Below are 23,063 nucleotides of genomic sequence, written 5' to 3' on the forward strand. Positions count from 1 at the left end.
AAATGGATGGAAACAAAGATGCTGAGGAAACATTTTACAGTGTGCATTGTTTCTTGACGCAGCCCACATACGAAGAAAGCTTGTTTCATTGGAAAGTAATAACTGTTGCCTGTTGATCCTCGAGCACCCCCACCCTCCGCTTGATCTGTGTCTGCTTCACCTGTGGAGAGTACGGACAGCTGGATATCCACAGATCATCCGCAGAAGACACACATTTGTTTCCATTTGTAACACCATCCCCCAAGCATATTGTATCTGCGATAACAGAGCCGCGCCGTGATTGGCTCCGCTCGCGACTCCGCTGAAATCCTATTGGCCCAGGCCTGAAAACACGAGTGTTTGGTGACGCCCACAATCCTTTAAATACCGAACAACTCGACACTGCTAGCATGTGGTGAACTGTCATCGCACTCTCGACGACTCAAGACCCTAAAGGAGTACGAGCACATCGCTTCAACTCAATCTCTGACTTAATCGTCAACTTTTACAGCCAAAATGAAAGTTGTGGGACCTACCTGCGCGCTGAAGAGCGGCGAAGATGTTGTCCGCTGCCTCTCCGACCAGAGCCTGGCTATCACCAAATGCAAGATCCCGCTGCTGGACGAGCAAATGACCATGTTTCTGCAGGACATGAACAGCTGCTACAGCAAACTGAAAGAGCTGGTGCCCACGCTGCCGACCAACAAGAAAGCCAGCAAGGTGGAGATCCTGCAGCATGTTATTGATTACATCTGGGACTTGCAGGTCGAGCTGGACAGCAAGAAGAACCAGAGCTCCGCTCCCCGCACTCCCCTCACGACGCTCAACGCGGAACTGGCCAGCATCTCCGTCGAGGTAAACAGGCTATATATGATACTTTCTGCTCAACTAAATGATCCATTCATAACAAGAATGTCTGTGTGAATGACTCGACTCATGATGTTTTCCCTCTTGTTTTGCAGAACGGCTGTTCAGACGACCGAATCATGTGCCGTTAAAGCCAATGCTCTCGGTTTCACATCAACTGATCGAAGCATCGCGAATAACGAACAAGGTGCGCTGAGGTGATGATGATGATGATGATGATGATGATGATGGACCAGAACCGCCGTGACGCCTTGAACTGTGTTGGGATAGACTCTCATTCTCCTGTTGTAGAGGGAAAACAACTTTCAGTAGAGAGTCACAAACCCCCGTGGACATGAGAAGTGTGACGTGCTCTCTGAGATCTTCCCAAACACACCGATGTGTGTGTGTTAAAGCTGTGGAATCCATGGCGATTATTCACTTATAGTTCATGCATTTCCCCCTCGGTCAAAGTTTCTCCAATGTTTTCTTAAGTCTTTAGAAAATCTTCTATTTTGCTGTAAATGTTTTCTCAGATTACTGAGCGAAAGAATGTATTGTATATTACAATGACATATGATGTGAATGCTTTATTGTGTTTTTTACAATGTATATTGTTTTTTTATTATTAAAACAAGAAAATGAGACATATTTTGGACTTGTTTGATCTGTTTTGTATGTGGGAACGAATGAAAGTTGGACTGAGTTTAGAGTGCCCTTTTTAAATAGTTTAGTTGGTCAGTTTTACTTCCATTTACAATGAGTTGGTTTCATAAGGTTAAAGGTCATTTAGCCTGTTAACACACTAAACATTTTGCTGTAACGTGTTTTCTTCATGTTACGACACCATTGTTACACAATTTCTGTCATTTCAAATAAATTGAGTTCTCAATTTGAACTTTGCTTTACTTTGTCAGTAGTTAAACTGAAAGTGAAATTATCACTGCAGATTGTAACTTTAATTTAATTGAAACATATAAACAGCCATTCAATTTTAGTGGGTTCATCTGTTTAGAAATTTAAATGATGAAAAACACGACAAATTCAGTTTGCAAATACAGCTATATAAGATAAAGGTCCTATCTGATAAAAATTACATCAACAAAAAGGCAAAATAAATGGAAAAGTAGGCCAATGGTTTACAAGAGAGGGCACTAATCTTTCCTTTGAAAAAATAAAATATTTAAATGTATGATTAATAAAGTTTTTTAATTGGTTAAGGATTGCTTCGTTCATTTTTCAAGTTATTTTTAGCTATAGTGATATTGTCAAACTCTTTTAAAGCGTGTAATTCCGTTTCTTTTTACGCATCCCAGTATTTAAGCACGGGTAGCGGAAGGGTTAAGTGCTTTCCGAGAAGAAGGCAGTTCGTTATAAGATTTATTCCGTCTCCCTGGTGCAATGTTTTTCTCATTTCCCTGCGGTGTGATGCGCGCAGCTGCAGGCCTCTGCTCGGATCGGCCGGTGTGTGTGATTGTGTTTGTGTGATCGCTTTGTGCCAAGGGCAGGGGAGGGCGCAGACTGAGCGGCGCCGCCGCACACCTGGGGAAGTTCAGGTTAAATCGCTCCACATTCCTCGGCACACAGCTGATTGAAACATTAACAAACAGTAATCCGCAAGCCCGGGCTGCAGATGGGCCGGGAACACGGCCAAGGAACTCTCACTCCCTCTGTATAGTTTCCCACATACTACAACGAAAGCTTCTTTTAATAAGAACTTAGCGCATTTAAACATAGCGCCACACATTATACAGCCAACTTTTCCACTGGAACATCAACTTAACAGCACGCGCTTTGACTTAAGAACACGTTGTTTTCAGGCCAGTGCGAGATATTTAAATTAATTATAGCTAAAAAGTTTAAGCAATTAGCATTTTAATGTTAATTAAGGGACATTTAGCCTATGCATGTAAGTATTGAATCTTCTCTGGCAGACGTAAAAGTGATAAAGCCAAAATACATTTTTAGTAAATCCGTAAGCTCATCGTTTTCATTGAATGATACTTAGCACTTACAGCCTATTAATATGACAATCCCTTTTCAAGAATAAAGTTAGTTTTGTAGTTGAGGCGGGACATTTGGGCTTCTAGCGCCCCTCAGTGGTAACATGGTGAACTTTATTTTACCTAAAGTCACACACACACACTTTGGGTTTCCATCTTTTATAGTGACTTTCCATATGAATGGATTTTATACTGTACAAACTGTGTATTCAGTCCCCTAAACACCACCCTGACAGAAAACTTTCTGCATTTGTACATGTATAAAAACATAATTTGGTATGATATTAGTTATGACATTTCTGGTATTACTTTCCTTATGTTATGGGGACATTTTTTCCTCTCAACATATAGGGGATACCTGAACACTACACACACACACACACACGTGTTCATGTTTTATGGGGACTTTCCAAATACATAACGGTTTTTATACTGTACAAACTGTATATTATATCCCCTGAGAACAAGGATTTTGAAAATTGCCATCTTTGTGGGGACATTTTGTCCCCGTAATGTAGGGTTTACCAGGACCACAAATACACACACACACACACGTTGGGTTTCATTCTGGGACTTTCTATAGACAATGTTTTTATACTGTACAAACTGTATATTCTATCCCATAAGCCTATACCCATTAAAGGAAACATTCTGCATTTTTACATTTTCAAAAAACATAATTTAGTATGATTTATAGCCGTTTCCGCTAATGGGGACCAAAAAAAAAGTGTCAAAATGACTGATATTACTCTCTTTGTGGTCCCCATAGTGTACCAGGAGTGCACACACACACACACAGCTATTTAAATGGGTACACTCCATAAACTTTATAAAAACAACAAGCAAAACCTAACCAAAAACGTACTCCATTTTTACAATTAAAATATAATTTTAATTTATTAAAATATAATTTTTAATTAATTTTATAATTAAAATAACTTTATTTACAAATGAGGGTGTCCTCAAAAGGAGCTTTTGTCAGATTTATCTCACTTCTTGGTACAAATTTGTCATAAAAACAAAAAAGCAGGTACGCACAAACTGCAGAACATACATGTCACGTTTAAATAGAACTTTTATTTACAACAATATCAACATCAAGCAAAATAATTAAGTGTAATGTAATTTACATCCTGTAAAATGTGAGCTTATCTTCCATGTTCACACCCCTCCGTCAACCAGTTCTGAAAACACACCAGAATAACCTCAATTTCCCGGAATTATCATTTCAAAATATACTTTGTCACAATCAACAGTAATCTAGCGAAATGAACACAAATGATAGCGTTGCTTTTCCTGAAAAGACCGACGAGACCGACTTATTATTAGTTTCCCCATTGAATTTCATTCCCGCATCTGGGAATCAGCATTATTTGAAGTCACTGAAGGTAAAGACTTGACTAATGAAGCGGCCGAGGATCACTGCAACAGAGATGCACGGATGAGCGTCTTTGACAGAATGGATTCCTTATTACTCGTACTTTCAAAAAGCACACGAGAGGCTCTTAAAAGTGGTTTAAGAAACGTTTTAAAACGAGGTGTGTAGTCTTGGCAGTTCTGTAGATCATTCAAAATCATTCAAATCTTACAAAACTTAAACTGAAGAGCGAATAAACCGCATGATAGATAGAGAAACCCTCAAAAAGCACAGACAATACTGCTAAAATATTAACTGGCCTCAAAAATAAACAGGTATACTTGGTTTTATATGTATACAGTATATAGTACAAAATCATAATATGTAGTAATATGTTCATATGATATGTACCTTTTACTCTGCGCTTTAGCGCAAACACATATAAATGGATACACTTCTGTAATCAAACTTGAGGAAACAGAAAAAGAAAAGACTGAAAAAAATATCTTTGGATTGTGCAGGTTTCTTAAAGGTAGATCCTGAAGAACCGACAGTACGATGCAGAGAGAAAGTGAGTTATTTTCATTAGTAAGAGCTAGCTTAAAAAGCAACATCAAGCATAATCTTTGCGTATCATCTGAAAATTTGCACCATTGTTTTTTTTGTTTGTTTTTTTTTCGTTCAGAAGAACAAATGGAGATGAAAATAAAACGATGAAACCATCACTGCGCAACATTTCTGCGATAAAAAAAAAAAAAAAGTGCCATCCAAACGTAATGGCGGTCATTGTTGAAAAAGAAAAGAAAAATAGGCTGTGCTGGAAAAGATAAAAATAAAATATTTTCTCCCTTTGATAAAAGTTAGAATAGATGTAAAACCCAGAGCAGTATTGACCTAAAATATAGATAAGATGGACCTAACCAGGTCCAAACTCTGTGCAAAAAAAAGTATGTAGTAAAAGCATGTATGGTACATATGTAGCATACAGTATTTACAATTCCAATCTTATTCACACACACACACACAAAAAAAAAAAAAAAAAATCCTGTCTAATACTGCAGTACCTTTTGCTTTTTGTTGACACACCACTTCGGTGGATTGAGAGGAGGATTATTGCTTTGATATGCGTAAGTGATGAAGTTCTGGTGCTTACAATTCCCACGGTTTTCATTCAAAAAGAGGCTTGTCCGAAACAAATTCAAAATAGACAATATGCACATAATCGTTCTATAAGGCTAGAAAAGCAAGAAATATATTGCAACTATCCATTTCCGTACTAGCCTTAAAATAAAGTGCTCCCCACACTGTCGAGTTGTACCACAACCGTTCCTACTCTGTTCCCCCTGGTGGTTATGTTGTGTACTGCAGTACAGCCACGTGGGACAGGAGAGAGAGAGCCTGCTGCGCTCGCTACTGGGCATATTCCCCAAAAAGAGAAGGCTTGAGTCTCTCTCTTTCTCTCTCTATCCCCTTTCCATGTCTTTCTCTCTCCCTCAGTCAAGTTTTCACTGAAGAGTTCCAGCGATTTCTCCTCTGCGAGGCGGATGTTATAGCTTCATGTTGACATTTCCTCAGTGGACTGATGTGCGAGTCCGAGTTAGACTCCAGCTTTGACAAGAGATGGCTCGTCGCCTCAGCAGTACTTCTGTAAAACACATTATATATGCACAGATAAGTAAAGGTAACATGTGACGCGTTTTAATGCAGTTATGCGTAAGTAACTGAATCTGTACCTGATCGGGTCCCATTGGCATGCGTCCCATGCCCATGGCACTCATGCCCATCTGGCCCTGCATTGGGGGCATCTGCCCTGCACCGTTGCCATTTACACCCCCCTGCATGGAACCGTTCATCATCATTCCCCCGTACTGTCCCGGCGCCCCCTGCTGGGGATATTGCTGCTGCTGGGAGTATGAACTAGGAAACAGATAAAACAGGAGAAAGATTTAAATACGCCCTTAAGGCTTCACTGGTAGCACTTTATTTAACAGTCCCCATGTATATACCATGAACTTATTACAGTAATTAACTGGGTAATAACTCTGACCCTACTCCTAAACCATCATGTAGTTACCTTATATTACCCAGTATGTAAGCACACTGTAAGTCCACATAATGTCAAATAAAGTGCGACCACTTAACTCTATTAAAGACCATGCATTCATGTGACTGACAGGTTCAATTCACTTAACACTTTACAATAAGTTAATGTATTATCTAACATTAACAAATACAGTAACAAATGGATTGCTCATGGTTAGTTCATCTTTGTTAACGTTAGTTAATAAAAATACAGCTGTTTATTGCCAGTTCACGTTAGTTCACAGTGCATTAATGTTAACAAGATTTTAATAAAGTATTAGTAAATGTTGAAATTAACATTAACAAAGATTAATAAATTCTGTATATGTGCAGTTCATTATTAGTTCATGTTAACTCATGTGGTTAACTAATGTTAACTAATGAACCTTATTGTAAAGTATGACCAGTTTTTCATTTATTAATAATTTTATGTGCTTTTGTCATTTTCATTAGGTTTTTTTTTTTTTTCATTTCAGTTTTAGTTAATAACAATCCTGCTTTTTGCCAATAAATTTCTAAGATTTTCAAAAATAATTTTATAGCATTTCTAGCTGGTTAAATATTATTTTAGAACTGAGCATAACTAGAAAAGCTGATTTATATATAATAACAATAATATATAGTAATAAATATTATATAAAACAATAATATAATATCTAAAAAATAAAATATTAAAATTACATATATTTATATCTTTATTTGTATATATTTTTACTTTTATAACTATAGTAATTTCCATAACATTTTCAAGACTTAAGGGCCGTTCACAACCAGAACAATAACTATAATAATAACTATATTAGCATCTGTTTATTCTAAACACAATTATGTCCTCTGCTGCTTTAAATGCTCAAGCTCTTTAAAGCAGGGAGGATTCTGATTGGCTGTCTATGTTTTTATTGTTCATCAGCTGAAAAAAAAATATATATGAAAGTGATTACAATATTGTTTCTGCTATTATTTTACGTATATCTTTGTCATCCTTGGTGTGAACGGGCCGTTAAGTGCATTTTTCAAGGACTGAAGGAAAAAATTATCTGACATTTCCACCAGTTTCCATGCTGCATAAGGGTTTAGAACTTACTTATTCATGGGCATGGGCCCCTGTCCCCAGCCTTTCATCTCTGCTGACTGGTACATGGGATTGCTCTGTGGGTGCTGTTGCATCATGGGATTCTGAGGGCCACCCATACGACCAGACATCATATTGTTAGGGGGGCTGCTGCCAGTTGCCACAAATGAAGGGTCCCCCTGCTGGCCCATACCTGCAATCACAACACACATATTTACAAGAAAGCAAGAAAGTGCATTGCTTATAATTTGCAATTGATATCCCTAAGCTAATCGATATTCTATTCCAATGCTGTTAACCAACACGTTATTTTATAGCACATTTCAGGAGTGTTTCTAACGAACTCATTAGTACTCAGGCACAGGCCCCACATCAACAAAAATAAATAAAAAATAGTCTGCATATTTTGATACAATTATAAATATAATGGACATAAATTGTCTTTCCCTGCAGGAGAGAGTCGATCACAATGTGCACGAAATCTGCTCACGAGAGCGGGGCAACCTGTCACTCACATGAGATCGCAGCAATAGCAAACCACAACCATCCAATCAAATCCCAATGGACAAAATCAAGCCCCGCCCTACTTTTTGTCTTGTTCGAGAAGCCGTTTCACTCAGATACGGGTCACAATAGGGCATTGTCCCCATCATTTCATGATGACTTTAAGCAATGAGATCCCAATATGATAACTATCCTACCATAGTTGCCTCCATAGTTAAAGGCCTGCTGGCCGGGCTGGTTCATTGGGGGTCCTCCCATTGGACTGTCCATTCCTGTGGGAGCTGTGACATTAGGAGGGGGACTGAAGCCTCCGGCTGCAACCTGTTGCTGTTGATGCTGCTGCTGTTGCTGCATCATCATCATCATCCTTTGTCTTCTCATCTGCAGAAAAGAAGAAAACAATCTTACATCAAATCATATACTTCAGTTACACTACATAAATTGTCATTGGGGGTCGAGTACGATATATGCAACTCCACGTGACTAACACAAGCGCATATTTTGAAAACGGTCTGTTTATACCTCTGTTTGAAGATTCATCATTTCTCTGCTGCGCTGGGCCATCATCTGAGCATTCAGAAAACCAGGCTGAAAGATGTGGAAGGGTGATATTAGAGAGAGAAAATTAACATATATGAGGTTTCAGATTTCATCGGAGGAAGAAAAAAGTACCTGTCCACCCATGCCTGGCTGCATGCTGGGTCTCATGCCTGGGTTTCCGGGCGGGTTGTTATCTGGCCTCATCACCATGCCCTGCCTGCTCTGGTTCAAAAACTGCAGCAAAGACACATCCAGATGTTAGGTTTCATCAAGTAACATCATTCATTACAGTTAATCTGCTGGAAGGATAAAATAATAAAATCATCAAGTAAATATCATTACTTGTGTTAAATGTAGGATTTCAAGTTTCAATTATGGTTTATTTCGAATCTAAAATATATGTTCGATTTTACAACAACAACAAAAAAGACACTTTTTCTACAATCCAAGTACCTCAAGTTTCGACAACAGCAACATTTAATCACTCTCTTGCTGTTTTGGATGTTCAGTTCTGGAGGTATATTAATGTCAAAAGCACAGCTTTTTCTGCAATTCTCAGATGTGCTTGAAATTGTGAAGCCAAATTTGTAAAGTTAAAATTTTACAGAACAAAAATTATTTAATATATTTCTATATAACCTTTTTTTTTAAACACTATTAAAAAATTAAAATTAAAAATACTTTAAAATGCAAATATTTTATAATGCAATATTGAAACTATTTAATCCTGAATTTTTAAAATGACATTATTGTGTGTACAATGTTTTTAATTCAAATTTACACGGCTTAATTATACAAAAATGTTCAACTGTAGTCCTCATGCAAAATGCAAGCCTTTAATATGCTTATATAATTAGTTATTTAATTTTATAAAGATATTTTTGTCATAAATATTCTTCCATATGTGGTTAAGCTACATAAATTTCATAATGTTTTTAATGTGAATGTGTAAAATATACAAACATTACAAGTAAATGTTTTATATAAAATGGTGTCCCAGTTTTCTGTGTCACAGCAAAAAGATCTGACTAAATGATAATCATGTTCCTCCATTAATTATTATTAATTAGTAGTCCCAGCCCTACATTACACAAAATATTATAGGCACTAAAAACTAGAATTTCTAAAACGTGGATCAGCTGTAAAAGCATGTTAATCGATTACACTTCCTCATTTTTGTCCGTTGAGTGCTGCTCACCTGCTGTCCCTGCAGTCTCTGCTGGAGCTGTAGTCTGAGAGGCTTGGCCGTGTTCACCATCCGAGGTCTCATCATGTTCGCACGAGGATGCATAGCGCCCATTCCACCCATTCCGGGAAAACCACCCTGCTGGCTCATCTGACTCATCATGGGGTTAAACCCTGGTCCAGACTGGGGACCAGGTCCAGGGCCGGGACCAGGGTTGGGACCAGGGCCATATCCACCCTGCATCCCCATGGATGGGGGGCCTGGGTACCCCTGCCCATACATGCCCTTGGGCTCCATACCCATAGACGAGTCAGGCCCCGGACAAGGACCAGAGAAGGGGTCTGTCGGAGGGGGCTGGTCTGAACTATGACCCTAAAGGGAGAAAAGAGAAAGACATTGTTTTTGAGGGAATGTGACTGGATGGTTGCTCTAACATTTCTAACGCCACAGCGTTACAGAAAGTGAACACATCTGTCGCAGGTCGGCTGAGTACCTGGTTGATGAGATCCGGTATGCCAAGGGCACGGTCGATCTCCTCCAGAGCAATGACGTCAGTGTTGTTGAGTAGAGAGTCCAGCTGGTCCAACAGAGCTCGCTCATCACTCTGACCCTCAGTGGTGGATGGAGGGACCAGAAGATCATCCAGAGAGTTATTAAATGGCAGCCTGATACATAAAAAGCAGAGGACAAAGAGGACGCTATTAACTTTTGGGTGTAAAAACCATCTAAACATTGTTGCAACAAAATAGATTTACTTGAGAAGCAATGAGATGCACACACTTGTTTTCAGAGAATATATCTTGAAATAAGTACTTTTTTGGTTTTAAGAATAAATCTAACAAAATTTCATGCTTAAAAAAGGGGGAAAATTTCATATACATTATATAAACTTAACGCAAATCTTATTTGACATGTAAATTTATAAAATGATATATATGCATTTCTCAAACCAAAAACATAAATATTATATATTAATCCATTTTTTGTTTAGTTTTAAATCCTTAAAATAATAAATGTAACATTTAAATATAATATTATAAACACACATATACATGAATATACTGTGTTTATATATATATATATATATATAATAAATAAATGTGTGATTGGATGTGAGGATATGATCCATTTGAAAGTGCTATATAAATGCCTCATTCATTCATTTCAGTGAATAAGTCTACACTAATTTTAAGCATTTAGCATCAATGAAAGCAGGCAAATGATCGAAACCTGTAGATCTAGTGTAGCATAATTTAATTGACCTGTTTGCATTCTGTGGTCCCTCCATTCCCATCCCACTGTCCGGCCATGAAGGGGACTGTGGTGGAGGTGCCTGCCCTCTGAACGAATTTATACTCATTCCTACATCATAAGGCCCTGCAAAAACAACATCATGCCGTTTAAAAGATTTAATTTGATATATTACCTGTTTTAATAGGCACACACTGCTGGATTTTAGTCATTCTGAATTAACAGCACTTACCCATATCCATCAACTGCTGCTGCAACATGGATCTGGTTGCAGGAACGCTGTTAGATCGGTTAACCATGGGTCCTCCCATCATGCTCTTAGGATTGTGGTCCATGCCTGCACGACCCATGCCAGGGTGTCCGACAGGGCTGCCGGTGGAACCAGACATTCCCCAATCTCCTGCACCTGCCATAGGGGGCCGATTGGGCATTCCCATTGGCCTGTTTGGGCCTCCTGGGAACAAAATGGTGGAAATGTTAAAAATCCCTCTATAGAATGAATGTATGCACGGTTTTACAGTTACATTTATGTTTAAATGTTGAATATGAGACTCACCCATGCCCATCTGGTTGTCAGTGTGCTCCTGTTTGACAAGAGAGGAAGGGGCGCTCCTCCTACCCGTCATGCCCGGCCCACTCAAGGGTTTACCATCGACAGACACTGCCCTCTGGAAGGGCACACGTTGACCAGGGCCCATACCAACAACTTCCCGGTCTGGAACACACAATAATGCATACAATTCCACTAAGAATAAACACAATGGACGGCAGTTTTGGAAATCTACGTGGTCATCTGCAGTTACCTTTAACATATTTGTCCAGTTCATTTTCTGTTGAAGTTTACAAGTTGTCATCTAGTCAGATTAAATTTTCAACATCCCCTCCTGGCTTTGAGGCCCTCGAGGTTTTGTGACTCACCATGTGCGGTGCTGTTAGGTCCATTGCCTTGCTTATTGCCCCCTTCCATCCCTCCGGTTCCAGAATCAGCAAACATTCCAGAACCAGAATTCCTCAGCCCTCCAAGAATACTCTCCAAGTTATCCAGCTGGAAAAACAAAACAAAAAGGATTGATTTTAGAATAATAAACAAATAAATCTGAATTGGATCCGAGTTTTGCATATCAACAAAACCTAATTTAGTAACTGTCATTGTTTTTCATAATGTGGAAAGATATTCCAAAAACCCTAATTTTTAAGTATTGACTTAGAAGGGTTTTTAAATATTCGATATATATATATAGTTCGATATACAGTGAGGAAAATAAGTACCAAGCTGCTTGGCAATTTCCCCGTAGCCCTTTCCAGCCTTGTGGAGGTGTACAATTTTGTCTCTAGTGTCTTTGGACAGCTCTTTGGTCTTGGCCATGTTAGTAGTTGGATTCTTACTGATTGTATGGGGTGGACAGGTGTCTTTATGCAGCTAACGACCTCAAACAGGTGCATCTAATTTAGGATAATAAATGGAGTGGAGGTGGACATTTTAAAGGCAGACTAACAGGTCTTTGAGGGTCAGAATTCTAGCTGATAGACAGGTGTTCAAATACTTATTTGCAGCTGTATCATACAAATAAATAGTTAAAAAATCATATATTGTGATTTCTGGATTTTTTTTTTTAGATTATGTCTCTCACAGTGGACATGCACCTACGATGACAATTTCAGACCCCTCCATGATTTCCAAGTGGGAGAACTTGCAAAATAGCAGGGTGTTCAAATACTTATTTTCCTCACTGTATATGCAAATTAAAGTTTCTCTTATGCTCATAAAAAAAATACAGTTACACTGCTAAATATTATTACAATTTAAATGATCTCTTTTCCAATTTAATATGCTTCAAAATGCAATTTATTCCTGTCATGGAAAAGCTGAATTTTCAGCTTATGCTACCTAATGTTTTTGTGGAAACCGCAATACGTTGTTTTTCAGGATTCTTTGTTAAATAGAAAACTAAAATTTCATAAATTTTTTAATTAAATAAATTCCAAAATATATAAATAAATTCCAAAATATAAGATTAATGTGATCTTGAGAAATATAACCCCCCCCCAAATAATCAACCATGAATACCTCATCGGGTGGTTCGATCTTAACTTTGCCCTCCTGGTTGTTAGAGTTGGAGGTTGTGACCCCTGATCCATGCCCTCCAGTGGCCCCTCTACCTTCCAGCTCCTCCAGCTTTGGCTTGACCTCTGTGGCATTGGGCTCTTTGGAGTCATCCTTATTGAGGAGGTAGTGAAGAAGGGCTGGGGGCTTTTTTCCTTCTTTCGGACTGAGCTGCTCCTGTTTGAGATCCAGATTCCTCCCTTCAGCGCCAGGGTGCTCCGAACCAAGAGAGGCCTTGCCAGTAGCCTCGGCTGTGATGCGAGCCACCTCATCGGGCGTGTTTCCATTTTGAAGAAGCTTGTGGAGTATCTTGTGTTTTTCCTGTAAGGTGTGAGTACTGTGATGTCCACTGGGACAAGCCGTGGACGACACTCCTCCCGAGCCTTGCTGATTTAGGTTATTCCCTGATGATGAACCGGAGGAGGAGGACACCCCCGTCGATGAAGGACTCATCATGCCACTTCCTGCCTCCTTTGAGTCGGAACCCATTGGAGTGGAGGCGCGACCTGGGATGGGTCCACCAGTCGCAGTCCCAATCCCTATCTCTTCAGTTGGGGATGTGAGCAACTGAAGTAATTTCTTGTGTCCCTTTCCGTCAGGGACTCTCCGGTTGACTTCCGTCCCAGTGGAACCGTCCTTGTTGGACTGACTGTCCGGCTTATCCGTGGTCTCTGATGAAGAGGCCTGTTGTTGATCCAACCCTGTGCTGTGAGCACTCGACGGGCTCTTGGAGTCACCAGCGCTGGGTTTGTTGTTGCCGGTCTGGCCTTGCTGACTGGACTGGGTCGAGTTGATGCTGGGAGAGCTGTCGGATTTGTGGGCAGGTGAGTTGAGAGCTGAAGGTAGAGAAGAGCCAACACCTTCACTTATGGCCTGGAGAGCATTCAATGAGCTGCTAGAGAAGGTGTTCCCAACTGATGGACCAGAAGATCCACTACTGCCGCCCATACCTACGGGACCCATGGGAGAGTGCATGCCTGCAACATCAAAAAAGTAAAGAAATTATAGTCAAATCTTGATGTTTGTTTTCTAATGGAGCACTAAAGCTCAAAGTATACTTAAGGTTTTTATGCATACACTAGGGTCCGTATATATGATGCAAAAAGTACAATGTACGCTCAGCTCCCACATGCACCTTGAAGTTTTAATGCACTAACTAGTTTGCCCACAAGATGGCAACACTGCCAATGCCCGTTGTTTCACAGTCAAAAAAGAAACCAATGAGACAAAAAACTACTGGAGACAACAACAATAGATGGCCATGTTGACGAGCGCTCGTGTGAAGGAATAAAGAGACACACGCAGCTCTAGTTTAAATGAGTAAAGACATTTTTATCTGTGATAACTTCTTAAGAGAAATAGAGCAGATTCTCTAAACAAGGACAAAACTTTCTAGTGTGCATGTATTGAGTGTTCATGTATCAAATGGAGTATACTTTGAAAGGTTGTACATTTGCCTTACGCATATGCTAAGCATTAATGTCAAAACTGAAGTATATTTTAGGCTTTTTAATAACGAATGAAATCTGGAAATTTGTCTTATATTTTCTTTCTTTGGTTTAAAGGCAAAATTCAATTCAATTAGTTAAAATACCAATAAAAAAAATAGAGAACCATACCTATTTATTGTAAGGTAAGAGCATGATCAAATAAGCAAAAATATTTATTAAACGAATACACAAGGTGCTTGGGATAAGTAGAAGTTTAGGAATGACGTGTTCGAATGCTGTGGAACTGAGCAAAGCTTTCTATGGAATTCTGTTAGATTCTGCAGGCCTAATATTCCAACCATTTAATCTAAACTGCAAAAACAGGACACATACCTCCAGGTGAGAAAGGACTTGCACCCATTTTAGGACTCCCTCGAATCCGTGGCGACCCCATGAGGTTCTGTTGAGTAGGATTCATGCCGGGGCTTCCTTGCGAGGGACTTGTCATGCCCATTCCATAGCCACCACCATGAAACTGACCCTGTTGGTGTTGATTCATGCCAGGATGGCCCATCTGATTCATAGAGTTCATCTGATTCATAGAGTTCATCTGATTCATAGAGTTCATCTGATTCATGGAGTTCATCTGATTCATGGAGTTCATCTGATTCATATTCATTTGATTCATTGAATTAATCTGGTTCATTTGATTCATCTGATGCATCGGGTTCATTTGATTCATCCTGTTGCCTGGGCCGTACATAGGTCCTCCTCTGGGTCCCATGTGACCTTGCTCGTTCATGCCGTAGCCCCTGGGATTGCCCATGGCCATCTGGGTATTCGGATTGGCATTGCCCATAACTGTTCGCATTACACCACCCTGGTTGGGTCTGTATCCATTTTGCTCCCTGTGTGAAAGAGATTGAGATGAGGACGAGGACAGTACAGAGGTATTTTCATGTAAAATCAGAGTAGTGTGTAACTGTTGGCTTTGGGCAGAGCTGCACAAACCTCTGCAGAAGATGTGTAGAGAGGAATGTGACCGGGTCGTTGGTGATGGGGTTTCGGCATAGCTCGCTACGCGTTTGTGCCGTTACTGGAGTGCCATCTGACAAAGAGAACCGATAGAGTGGAGTCTCTGCTCTGCCATGAACATATGCTGAAAAGAGGAAGAAAAAAAACATCATTAATATAACAAAAGTACTCAATCTGTCAATTTCACACCTCATGCAAAAGCAGCATGTTAGCGAGTTACAGAATTCACACTTCCATTTTGTCTTTCAACATCTTTTCTCAAAGTACTGTACATGGAGTCATTTACTTAATTTAAACACCAAACTGCAATGGACTGTGATGACATGTTTCCAAAGTTATTAACAAAGTTTGTTTTATCTATTTTTTTTATATATTGGCCATTTGTTACACTATACTTTGTGTTATATTACCTTAGCATTAAAATACAGAGTTAGTTCACCCAAAAATAAAAGTCCCTGTCATTAATTACTCCCCCTGATGTCATTTCAAACCCGTAAGACTTTCGTTCATCTTCAGAACACAAATGAAGATCTTTTAATAAAATCTGAGAGATTTCTGTCCCTCCATTGACAGCTACAGAACTACCACTTCGAAGCTTCAAAAAGTGAATAAAAAGATTGTAAAACTAATCCATGTGAATCGAGAGGTTTAGTAAACGTTTTCTGAAGAGTCTTGATCGCTTTATATGATGAACAGATTGAATTTAGACTTTTATTCACATTTAAACATTGATCAGTGAACATAAACCGAAGCTCAACTGAACCTGCTTGACGTGCGAGTACAAACCTAACTGGTTCTTGCTTAAGCTTAAACGTGCTGCGTTACACGAGAATGAACTTCATTGGTTCTTGCTGAAGTTCAAACGCGTAACACATGAAAATGAACCTCATTGGTTCTTGCTGAAGTTCAAACGTGCTGCGTAACACACAAAAATGAACCTCATTGGTTCTCACACGTCACGCGAACGTCCTTGAGCTTCCGTGTACCACAACTGATGTATTGATGAATGTTTATATATGAATAAAAGCCAAAAATTTGGACTAAACCGCTCAATTCATATGGATTAGTTTTACGATCTCTTTATGAACTTTTTGAAGCGTCAAAGTGGTAGTTGCGTAGCTGTCAATGGAAGGACAGAAAACTCAGTTTCATCAAAAAGATCTTCATTTGTGTTCCCCAGATGAACGAAAGTCTTAGGGGTTTGGAACGACATCAAGGCGAGTAATTAATTAAATTAATAAAAAAAAAATTAGAAAAATCTAAACACTAAAAAAATAGACACTAGCATGGATTTTTTTTTTTTTTGTTTGCTATTGGAACAAATGGATTATGGGAACGCAACAAATATATTTGTTATAGCTTCCACTCACCACTATAGAAGTTTAACCAGCTATGACACTTCTGAGAACCCCAGAAATGTGAAAAGGGTTCGCACTAGAAATGAAAAGATCCATGCAGGTGTACTACCACATACCTTCATGATAGTGTCTCTTGTAGGACCAGGGCTGACCCTCGCTGCGATGCAGGAACATCTGCATACACCTGCGCACTAAATCCTCCCAGCCAGGACGCATGGTGGTGTGCAACAGGCTCTGCTGCTCGATCTCGATCAGTTTACCTGTAGTCAAATGCATTTTAATATTATCTCATTATTTGGTCACTGCTGTCACTTTAAGACGTGACGTACGGATCCATTATGCATGCGTTTTCTTACTCAACAATTACGCTCACTTAAAACATAACTGACTGTTTACGTGAATACTCACCAAGACCGGGATTTTGACATTATTTTGTATTTGACATTATTGTGTATTTGACTGTAAAAGCTGCGAAAAAGAACTCAATTTAGTACTGAGAGGCGGCTTTATGTGCATGCACTTTGGGTGTGAGCACAAAATCTGTGTGAATGAGTAAAATTATTCAAATTCAAGCCCTTGTAACACCAACAATATTAATCCAGAGTAGGGCTGTCACGATGTTAGATTTTTCACACCACGGTTATTGTGGCCAAAAGAATTCACAATATCGATATATCGCGATATCTATAGAATCTATAGGAGGGGGAGGGGGGGGATGGGTAGTTATCAGTGAAATTAATTTTTACTTTGTTTATATAGTTTTTCTTTTTTACCCAACAAACATAAGGATACTGATAAACACAAGGCACATGCATTTTTACTTCTTGCGTACTCAATCTATGGCAAATTTTTGTGAAGGAAGACAAGAATGTGAAGTTTATCTGGTTTCAAACTGAAGCCAAACACTGTCTGAAGGTTTCCTGAAGAACTGAAAAGCTCTTAAACCTGTTGTTGCACTGGCGCCAATAAAGTCATGCAGATAGCAGATTTGAATAAAAAAATCAAGTGCAAATACAAATAGGCTACAAAAATAAGATGAGTAAAGAAAACGGGGTTCTTAATTTTAATAATCACCCCTTATTAAATATATGAACACAGAAACCCCCTGTTAACAGTTAATGTCACGTTTCCCATTCCATGATGACTAGTAAAATAATAGCCGCGTCGCGTCTATGACAACTCGAGGTATCGCACACCGGACACGCACTTTCTCAGTTTATGGCCAGCAATATCATTATGTTTAAGGACATTATGGAATTGAGATAATGTCTGTACTACATTATGATTATACTGTACAATTAAATACAATAGTTGCTGAGTCTGTGATCTGAACACTTTTTTTTCTGCGCTCTGTGTCGCGGCAGGATTTTGAACAAGGTCCTGAGCCGTTGCTGGGCGCCGCGGACAGACGCTGAATAGAACCGCGCTGTGCTTCTCGTCCGGTGTGTGTACACTCATACAGAATGTGTTCGAATTTTAAAGACGTGGCGCTGCGCTTTTCGTCCGGTGTGCGACCACCTTTAAGGTGCTGTTTTCTTTGAAGCCGAAGAACTCTGTTCTTAATACTGGCGAGCTTACTTCTTTCAGGTGTGGACAGAGTGTTTCACTGATTCACTCTAGCTGCGCGGGCGCGGACGAGCGCTGCGTCTAGAAAACGCCAATATCGCCAATACCGGTATATTGTATTGCTCTAAATTAACACGATTTCGATATTTCATGCTTTGAATATCACGATTATCGTCAATACCGGTATATTGTATTGCTCTAAATTAACACGATTTCGATATTTCATGCTTTGAATATCACGATTATCGTCAATACCGGTATATTGCGACACCCCTAATCCAGAGCAAATGAAATGAGCAAGGAGGGGCGGGTTTGTGTGTCAACTCGCTGTCGGAGAGATGAGAGAATGAGAAAACGCAGCTGGTATCGTGTATCTATTCTGTGGAAAATGAGTACTGGAAGCGTTTCAGATATTTCAGTATCAATATGTATCGAAAAATCTATATTTTTGAAAACACTACATTGCACTTAGTTTGTTATTTCAGATGCCTTTTTAAAAGACTACAATTGAAAAATGTATATATTATAGAATTCACTGTTACTGTCAATTATATGTGTGTGTATGCGTTTTTAAAATAGCTTATTAACGTGCTAATTCAGTTTAATGCTATTCCTCTATTTCAGTTCATAATTGCAATATTCACATTAATTCTATGTAAACTCACTTTGTAAACACTGTTATCGCCTTTTTAATATCCTGCAGTGTATATCATGTTTTCATTAACAGTATTTAATGAGCTCAAGTCATGTTAATTAAAAATCATTCAATTTCTGTCATGACGACTTTTCACCTTGTATTGTAGACGAAATCAAAGAAAAACTTCACAAGTACTTTCGCTGACGAGATTTACATTGAGCTCAATGGCACCATGGTCAATTTTACCTGTTAGTTCGTGTCTAGTGCTGAATCTTTCTGTCCTCTCAACTGCCGTCACTCTTCGTGCAACACAAATCATACACGACTGCAGGTCTGAAAAACAGAAAGAAAACACTCTTTATACTTAAACTGCACTGCAAAAAAACCAGACCTCAATCTGAATTAAAGTATTGAAATGTATAAATTTACAACTGACCTTCCCCTTCCTCCATCATTGCTTTAGGCTGCGTGAGAGCGAAGCATTGCATAGTCTCGTAGCGTGGCCCACCGGACCCTTCTTCACCTCCAGGACCACCATGGCCGAACTTCACCAGCATGCGGCAGTTAAACGTGTGACTCTTCTGACGGGAAGCGTCACCACCCCATGACACACTGTTGGGACCTTAATATACATACAGAAAAGTTTTGCTTTAATCAAATGGCATCATGAATTTTTGTATGAACAGTCAAAGAGCAACATTCACTTAACACATTGTTTTAGATTAATACAGTAGCATTCGTACCATTGCTTTTGGGCAAGTTTTTATGCAATTCTTCCCTGTCTTCCTCATGCAGTATGTTGTAGATGCTGGTGTTGATCAGCTCCTCCTGTTTATACTGCAGGTACTGAGTCACATTATCTGACACAAACACAATGCTGCCTTCACGACTCACCACAAACAAAAACCCATCCAGAGCCTGAATGAGAGAAAAAGATGCAGAATTTATATTATTAATTCATTATGAATAAATACGGGTTACATGTATATTAAAAAATGAACCTAAATACTTTTAACTTGTTTTAATAATTTCCCAATCCTTTGGATACTTCATATAAGACACTAAATTATAATAGCAAATGTTCTACAGGTGACCCTTGACCTTTAGGTCTCTAATCTAACCTGTAGCAACAGAGGGCCCAGATGGTCCTTGTCGATGACTCCTGGACCAGTAGAGGAGACATCCGCCTTCTGGACATCATCATCGCCACATGAGCTTTTACCTGTGTGACGTGCGATTTTAAACCACATTAGAAATTTTGGAGAAAAATACACAAAGTTGTAAAAAAAACTTTTAAATGCCAATGTATTTCTTTATTAATGTATTTTTTGAAACATATTAATACATTTATTCAGCAAAGATGCATTAAATTGATCAAAAGTGACAGTAAAGACATTAACAATGCTACAAAATATTTCATCAAAACAATTCTATTCATCAAAGAAATATTAATATGTTTCTGAAGGATCATGTGACACTGAAGACTGGAGTAATCATGCTGGAAATTCAGCTTTACCGTCAATCAGGAATAAATGACACTTTAAAATGCATTTAAAACTAAAACTGTTATTTTACACTGTAATAAACTCTCTCAATATGACTGATTGTACTGTATTTGTAATCAAATAATTGCAGACTTAGGAAGAGACTTATTTCAAAAACACACAAAAAATGTTTCACATATAGAATATTAAAGCAAGAGAACAGTTTGAAAAAGTTGATCAGTTTATTTTAATATTTAGATTTGTAGGTTTCAAACCTCAAAATGTCAAATAAGGTAGAATGAACACCAATGCCTTTTCATAGTTTTGCTGTGTGAACACCGGGTTATATAGTCTATATGCAAAAAGGCATGTATAGGCCTGTCTCAAGCAACAGACTTGTGGAGAATACTGTTTTGAACGCAATATATAATTAAGAGAGGGATGAAAACAGGGATGTCATTGTAGAAAATATACTCCAAATCTTACAAATATAGTAATTAACTTAATTATTTTACACCACGTTTTTCTTTATGTACAATGATTTACTGATTTTAGTCAAATTTGATTTGCTAAATTTTGCTTCTAGACAATCCAGTCTCATTCACATTAATTTACATCCAAAGGCAAAGTCATGAATGAAATGTATTTAAAAGAGAAACTTATTTTTTATCCGCTAAAAGTAGCAAATGTGTTGATGCACTCAACGTTGAGACCAGACTGCAGTAACACAACATTCCACTTGCCACCAGGTGGCAGCGTTTTATAAAACCGAGCCAATTCATCCGGTTCCGCACACTGTGGGTTTAGTCAATATTGTTACAGGCTGATATGTAAAAGAGCAGTTTCGAGCAGATGTGTACCTTGCTCTTTAATCTGTCGTATCTGGCGCACTGTCTCTTTAAGGATGGCACATTTATCAGGTTTGACATTGAAGCTGTCGATGTCACTAAGGTTGGCCGAAATCAGTTCGGCCAGCTCCTCTATATACTTGCTCTCCTGTTCCCTCCTGCGCTTATCACATCTGTAATAAAAACCACACATATGCCATTTTAGTGAGGAAAAAACATGTAATACATTGCTTGTTGCATGTTTCCGTTCACCCTAAAAAAAAAAAAGTCTCACCCTTGTCCTGGTGTGTCACATGTGGAGAGTTTGCGCTTCCGGTCCGAGCACAACGGCTCAAGTGAGTTCTCACCCACTCCACTCATGTTTAAAACATATCAGCACCTAAGAAACACACACAAAGTTTAGATTGGGGGCAGAAAATACACATCCAAAGGCATATTATGATCTCAAAATGATAGGAAAACACCACAAGTGTACTTCAAACAAATAATGAGCTGACTTTGACACTTCTACACAGTGCACTTGAGGGCTTCATCTCTTTCCAAATGGTTTAGTAAAAAACTGCATGTGTGTGTGTTTGTGTGTACGGCTTATTTTTAAGTGTTCCCACATACAGCTGAATGCGCGGAATGTTCCAGGCCTCAGCAGCGGTGCTGCGTGCGTGTGTGTGTTTGTGTGACAGTGTGTCTGAGAAGAGACACTGATTATGATGGAGTGAAACGGGGCCCCAGGGGAAATGGACCAACCCTCAGTGTGTGTGTGTGTGTGTGTGTGTATGTGTGTGTGTGTGTGTGTTTGTGTGTTTGTGTGTGTATGTGTGTTTCTATGGCAGGGACTGGGTCAATTATCTCAATCCGTAAAGCCGTACGCTGCACAAAATATAAATGAAATGTATAAATGATCTAATTAAAAAGCAGACTAATGAATCTGAATTACTCTAATACAGAATTAAAGACAATGTGGTCACAAAAAACTCTCGAGCCCCCCTCCCAAAATGCATTTCAGAAATATAATGTCCTTCCTCCACACGTCTTTCTGACACACAACCACACCATTTCTTCCACCTTTTACCGTCATTGCTCCGCCCACTTCACCAATGACAACACTTCCTCCTTTTTAGTGACACTTTTTTTCTTTCCTTTTGTTGTCGTAACTGGCACCACCAGTTCTGATATGTCTGCAAGATGTCTTCCTTTCAAGTTATGTATGCAAAGACAGAGTGAACCCAAAATATTAATCAAACTTTATCCACAGGTAAAATGTATAAATGCCATTGCATTAGATACAAAATATCAAATCGACAGCCATTTATTGAAAAGGTGAAGTGTGTGACTTCTGTGCAAAAAAACTGATTTTAAAATTGCTATATATCTTCTCTGGAACAGTCCCAATATTGATTGAAGATCACACAGGCCGATTCCCAAAACGAATGACTGTTATTAAATTGAAATGACCTTGTGAAGCTTGTAAATAGGAACTGAATCGACACTAGTGTCACCAACCGCAAAAAACGATGACCGTTTTACTGAACATTCTGCCATTGGTCAACCAAACAGATAGTCCCGTCCCAAACCTACAGCACTGATTGAGCCAAAGTTGCTGTGTCGGGCTGCGCAGATGTTTATAATTTTGAATGCATTTTTTATTTGTGATGTATATTTTTTTTAAAACAGAAGCCCTAGAGTGATATAATATGCTGTCAATATTTATTGCAGCGTTTGAAGACATTTTGCATACTCAAAGCATACAATGACATTTTGCATACTCAAAGCCTACAATGACC

The 23,063-nt window shown here is 38.9% G+C and overlaps 2 protein-coding genes across 2 annotated transcripts in view; one reads left to right on the plus strand and one right to left on the minus strand.

The window, feature by feature from the left end:
* Positions 1 to 378: 378 nt before the first annotated feature.
* On the plus strand, positions 379 to 1,476 carry id1 (inhibitor of DNA binding 1, HLH protein). Its single transcript, XM_084101144.1, has 2 exons — positions 379 to 834; positions 942 to 1,476. Exons 1-2 carry the CDS (start codon positions 496 to 498, stop codon positions 975 to 977), a joined length of 375 nt encoding a protein of 124 aa, XP_083957270.1. The 5' UTR covers positions 379 to 495; the 3' UTR covers positions 978 to 1,476.
* A 2,409-nt stretch (positions 1,477 to 3,885) lies between these two features.
* The window catches only part of ncoa3 (nuclear receptor coactivator 3), a 47,888-nt gene continuing 28,710 nt past the window's right edge, over positions 3,886 to 23,063 (minus strand). The window contains exons 2-23 of the mRNA XM_084101120.1: positions 21,557 to 21,661; positions 21,295 to 21,455; positions 20,072 to 20,172; positions 19,694 to 19,868; positions 19,387 to 19,572; positions 19,197 to 19,283; positions 16,864 to 17,007; positions 15,366 to 15,513; positions 14,748 to 15,262; positions 12,889 to 13,901; positions 11,739 to 11,865; positions 11,377 to 11,535; positions 11,053 to 11,274; positions 10,832 to 10,946; positions 10,063 to 10,234; positions 9,582 to 9,941; positions 8,516 to 8,617; positions 8,366 to 8,431; positions 8,041 to 8,224; positions 7,352 to 7,532; positions 5,919 to 6,102; positions 3,886 to 5,830 (exon numbers count right to left, since the gene is read on the minus strand). Of these exons, the coding sequence (XP_083957246.1) occupies positions 5,819 to 5,830; positions 5,919 to 6,102; positions 7,352 to 7,532; positions 8,041 to 8,224; positions 8,366 to 8,431; positions 8,516 to 8,617; positions 9,582 to 9,941; positions 10,063 to 10,234; positions 10,832 to 10,946; positions 11,053 to 11,274; positions 11,377 to 11,535; positions 11,739 to 11,865; positions 12,889 to 13,901; positions 14,748 to 15,262; positions 15,366 to 15,513; positions 16,864 to 17,007; positions 19,197 to 19,283; positions 19,387 to 19,572; positions 19,694 to 19,868; positions 20,072 to 20,172; positions 21,295 to 21,455; positions 21,557 to 21,642 (4,500 nt within the window). The 5' untranslated portion in view covers positions 21,643 to 21,661 and the 3' untranslated portion in view covers positions 3,886 to 5,818. The remainder of the gene's footprint in view (positions 5,831 to 5,918; positions 6,103 to 7,351; positions 7,533 to 8,040; positions 8,225 to 8,365; positions 8,432 to 8,515; positions 8,618 to 9,581; positions 9,942 to 10,062; positions 10,235 to 10,831; positions 10,947 to 11,052; positions 11,275 to 11,376; positions 11,536 to 11,738; positions 11,866 to 12,888; positions 13,902 to 14,747; positions 15,263 to 15,365; positions 15,514 to 16,863; positions 17,008 to 19,196; positions 19,284 to 19,386; positions 19,573 to 19,693; positions 19,869 to 20,071; positions 20,173 to 21,294; positions 21,456 to 21,556; positions 21,662 to 23,063) is intronic.

This window comes from Abramis brama (assembly GCF_963993115.1).
Source record: "Abramis brama genome assembly, chromosome: 23".
NCBI classification, from domain to species: Eukaryota; Metazoa; Chordata; class Actinopteri; order Cypriniformes; family Leuciscidae; genus Abramis; species Abramis brama.

What these genes read in the sequence shown, in the direction of transcription:
- id1 (XM_084101144.1), top strand. Translation starts at nt 496, where the DNA reads ATGAAAGTTGTGGGACCTACCTGCGCGCTGAAGAGCGGCGAAGATGTT. An exon ending in TGGCCAGCATCTCCGTCGAG is followed by an intron (nt 835 to 941) that starts GTAAACAGGCTA and finishes CTTGTTTTGCAG; the next exon opens with AACGGCTGTTCAGACGACCG.